The following is a 4,989-nucleotide window of genomic DNA, read 5'->3' on the forward strand; positions in this document are numbered from 1 at the left end:
ATATATATATATATATATATATATATATATATATAACCACTGCATGCATGCAGGTTAATTAAATACAAATTCAAGATTCTCTTAACCTGGTGGTCAACTTATCTTTTTATGACACATACAAGCATGAAAAGATATACATACATATATGCATACATACATACCTACATACATATATTTCCAACATTAAATTAAAATGGTGCATTTCCAAATTTGCCCTTCTCACACTCACTCACACTCAGTCTAATTGACTAATTCTCTAACTACATCCGACCAAGTCTATAAATAGCAACATCTCTCTTTATTCTTCAAGTAAATCAGCTAGAGAAAGAAAATCTAAAGATAGAGTGAATGAAGATAATCAAAGGGCTTGCGATATTGGTGTTTGTAGGGTACCTTTTCCTATGGGTGATGACACCAACCTATGTCTTCAAGCAAAAGTGGCTCGTTAGGGTTCGAGCCCACACCACTTCTACTTACTTTGGAACTCAAGGTTTGTTCCATCTCTCTAACCACCATATTTTTCTTTTGTACGATACACACTGGCGGAGTTACTTGGGGCAGTGGGGTGATGTAGCATCCCAAAAAAAGTTCTTTTGTGACTTTGTGTATTAATTTTTTATATTTGAACGTATAGTAAGATCTTGTATTCTCGATTCTTATTGTTAGTTGTACAACATATTTGATTCAATTTGTTTTGTAATCTTTACATGTATATACTTTCAGGTCCAACGATGTTGCTCTATTCATTCCCTGTTTTGTTCATGGCTGTCATGGGCAGTGTGTATCTGCATTTAAGGAAAAAATCGAACCAAAACCGCAATGAAGGGTATATTAGTTATTTCACTTGAGTAGTTCTAAAAGTGTTATTACTCCAAATAAATGATTTTATTTTTCTCCAAGTTTCAGACAAAAAGAAGCTACCAATGGTAACTTAACTATATGGAGAAGGCCCATGATCGTTAAAAGTCTGGGAATCGTCTCAAAAATCGAGCTTGCTTTCTTTATAATGTTTATCGCTCTTCTTGTCTGGTCTTTCACGACGTACTTACATGTCAGTTTTGCCAAAATTACCCCTCAATCAGCTGCAAAAAAAGGAGAAAAAGTGTACGTGAATCGATATCTTACTTTTTACCTTTTCCTGTTCCTCGAGTCTAGTCAGATCAATCGCGTAAAATTTGATTTTATGTCTTGTTGTTTTGGATGATAGTTGGGAATCAAAATTGGATTCAGTGGCCCTAAGGTTGGGACTAATTGGTAATATATGTCTAGCATTCTTGTTTTTCCCTGTGACTCGAGGCTCATCTATCCTGCCATTGTTTGGTCTCACTTCCGAAGCGAGTGTCAAGTATCACATATGGCTCGGGCATATCATGATGACTCTCTTCTCTTCTCATGGCGTTTGTTACATCATTTATTGGATTGCAACCAACCAAACATCAGAGGTATATATTATTTGATTCATGGTACCTTTCACTTAAAATAGTTAGGTGTTTTAAGTCCATTTGATTACTTAAAAATGAACATTTTTTAAAAATTATATAAAAATATCAAATGTTGAACAGTGGTGAGTGGGGGGTGGGGGGTCCAACTTTGAGAACTTTTTTACAAGTGTATGGCTTAGAAGTCCTGAAAGTATTCCACCAGTTAATTTGGAAGTACATATCATGATATGAAGTGCGCTATGGATGCGTGAAATCTTTTTCCTAAAAAAGAGTCAACTTTTGTGTGGTCAAAAATTATTGACCAAGTGGTCTTTTTTGTCGATTTGAACTCTACAAAGAAAGTGATTGTTGAATTCAAAGTACTTTTAACATCAAGCATATAATGTTAATTTTAGTTTTAAACCTATTATTTATGATTGTGTGATAGTATATACAAAATTACAAATACAAAGTGCGTATACATATTATAATAACATTAGTAACAACATGATTTAATGGAACTATTTTAGATGCCATAGTTTTTTTTCCCTTGGCATGAAGTAGGATAATTATACCTCGATGTGGTTAGTAGAAGTATTTATTTATTTATTTTTTATTATTTTTTTTTATCTTTTTTAATTTTTTATGACATTTTATATTATAATGTTGGATTTAGATGTTGAAATGGGCAAAAACCGATATATCAAATGTAGCGGGAGAGTTGTCTCTGTTATCAGGATTGGTCATGTGGGCAACAACTTTTCCACAAATTAGACGAAAGATGTTCGAGGTTTTCTTCTATACTCATCACCTGTACATCCTTTTCATTGTCTTCTTTGTGTTCCATGTTGGCATAGGTTACACATCCATCATGCTTCCTGGATTCTACCTCTTCTTGATTGATCGGTTCCTAAGATTTCTACAATCAAAGGAAAACGTTCGTTTGATTTCTACCCGTGTTCTTTTATCTGAAACTCTCGAGCTTAACTTCTCCAAGAGCCAAGGTAACATCAATCACAATAGAATATAATAAATATATAAGTATTTATGAATATTTATGTGATAACGATTTCATTGATTTAATAGACTTGAGTTATACACCTACGAGTATCATGTTCATCAATGTTCCAAATATTTCAAAGACTCAATGGCATCCATTCACAATTACCTCAAGTAGCAATCTGGAACCTGAGAAGCTAAGTGTTATGATCAAAGGTGAAGGTAGTTGGTCTAAGAAGCTTTATCAAATATTATCATCTCCAAACCCTGTTGATCGGCTTGATGTTTGCGTTGAAGGACCTTATGGACCTATCTCGACTAATTTCCTAAGGTAAAAAATGTCATGAAATTATTTTGTGCAAGGTTTAATCTCTCTCTCTGTGTGTGTGTGTGTGTGTATATATATATATATATATATATATATATATATATATATATATATATATATATATATATATATAGAGAGAGAGAGAGAGAGAGAGAGAGAAAGAGTATGCTTGTTTTTTTATTTCATCAAGTCTAATTAGGTAAATAAATTTTAGAAAATGCCGACTCGTGTGGAGATATGTAATGGAAAAAAATATAAAAGACCAAATTTGTACAAAGTTTGGAGTTATTGGAAAAACCTATTTTCCACAGTTTTTCTATTAAATAGCTATTTATAAGAAAAAAACTAAAAAACGATTATACAAATAATTTTATTAGATTACATCTTGTCCCATAAGTCCATTAAGTGAAAAAAATGCATCTTAGTGAAGCTATGGTTGCAGGCACGATATCTTAGTGATGGTGAGCGGAGGAAGTGGGATCACACCGTTTATTTCAATATTTAGGGAGCTTGTTTTCACAGTTGAAACCTCAAAATGTAAGACACCAAAGATACTCATGATAAGTGTCTTTAAAGACTCTTCCGATCTCACAATGTTAGAATTGCTCTTACCGGCATTTGGTGCTCCTATGGATTTTTCAAAACTAGAACTACAAATTGAGGCCTATGTGACAAGAGAGAAGCAACCAACGATTGATGACAAGAAACAAGTTCGAACCATTTGGCTCAAACCAAATTCTTCAGATGGGCCCATAACACCTATTTTAGGACAAAATGGTTGGTTATGGCTTGGTGCAATTATTTCTTGTTCTTTTGTTGTTTTCCTTTTATCTATCGGGCTTTTAACACGATTCTACATCTACCCTATTGATAAAAACACAAACAAAGTGTACCCTTATGGTTCGAAGGGGGTGATGAATATATTGCTCATTTGTGTGTCTATAATGGTAGCATGTAGTTTGGGTTTTTGGTGGAACAAGAAAAAAAATGCAATAGACTCGAAGCAAATTCAAAACATGGAGGAAGCAACACCCGTTGGCTCACCTAATTCTTTGTTTTATAACGCGGAAAGAGAGCTTGAAAGCCTACCCCAACAATCACTCATTCAATCTATAAATGCACATTACGGTGAAAGACCGAATCTTAAGAGTAAGTTCGTTTTAAACCTTTCCACAACATTCAAATTAATATTATATACTCTTATCGGTCCTCCTAAATTTTATCCTAAAGGAAAATTAAGATAATCATATGGTGTGTGTATATATATATATATATATATATATATATATATATATATATATATATATATATATATATATATATATTAAGGTTTACCATGTGATTTCCAAAACTCATACATATCTATTTTGATCCTTTTTAATTTGAAATTCCAAAATTTGGAAACTAATACTTGTGTTTATTTTAGGAATGTTGTTTGAGCGAAAGGAATCAAGTGTTGGAGTTCTTGTTTGTAGACCAAAAAACATGAGGCATGAGGTTGCAAACATATGCTCATCAGGGTTGGCTTCAAACTTACATTTTGAATCCATAAGCTTTAATTGGTGATAAAACTTTTTCAAGGCATACTTAAAACAGATTGAAATAATATATATATATTTTTTCTTCTTTTGTGATGATGGATACCCTTGCTTTAAGGGTTCTAAAGGTCAAGATTGATAAGGTTAGAAAATGGAAATGTGTGTCTATATATGAATAGGAAACAATGATTAAATCTTTCCATTTGATTGTAAAATTGAAGTACATTTAAAAAAAGATTTATCTACCACAACAATGTGATGATTATGGTACTTTTTATATTTATATTTACTTTTATGTTTGAGAAAGAATGTAAGGCATGTGTGTAAACTTGTATTTCTATCTTGTTTTCTCTATGATAAATTACTATATAAAATTTATAATACTTAGTTTTCTATCACTAGATGATGTGTAACATATTAACACACACACACACACTCTCTATCTCTCTCTCTCTCTCTCTCTCTCTCTCTCTCTCTTTCTATATATATATATATATATATATATATATATATATATATATATATCCTGAGATAGAAGCATGATGAGGATATACAATGAGTTGTTAAGCCATAGATAAGCTAGACCCTCGCTATGATACTGTAATACTTGTGTCATGGTATGTGCCTTATGACCCTTGAGTATTCAACCATTTCATTTTGATCCCTTAAGTAGTACGTGGAGTGTACCACTTGGTACGCTTAG

General features: G+C 32.4%; 1 protein-coding gene across 1 annotated transcript; it reads left to right on the top strand.

Annotated features, from left to right (window-relative positions):
- The first annotated feature begins 292 nt into the window (after window positions 1-292).
- LOC145004462 (ferric reduction oxidase 2-like) lies at window positions 293-4,615 on the top strand. The gene is made up of 8 exons (XM_078963391.1): window positions 293-490; window positions 724-826; window positions 907-1,104; window positions 1,208-1,442; window positions 2,098-2,425; window positions 2,508-2,751; window positions 3,191-3,897; window positions 4,175-4,615. The coding sequence occupies exons 1-8, from the start codon at window positions 349-351 to the stop codon at window positions 4,312-4,314; spliced, it is 2,097 nt and encodes a 698-aa protein (XP_078819517.1). The 5' UTR covers window positions 293-348; the 3' UTR covers window positions 4,315-4,615.
- Window positions 4,616-4,989: the final 374 nt, after the last annotated feature.

The sequence above is a fragment of the Lactuca saligna genome, chromosome 7 (assembly GCF_052625555.1).
Source record: "Lactuca saligna cultivar CGN05327 chromosome 7, ASM5262555v1, whole genome shotgun sequence".
NCBI lineage: Eukaryota > Viridiplantae > Streptophyta > Magnoliopsida > Asterales > Asteraceae > Lactuca > Lactuca saligna.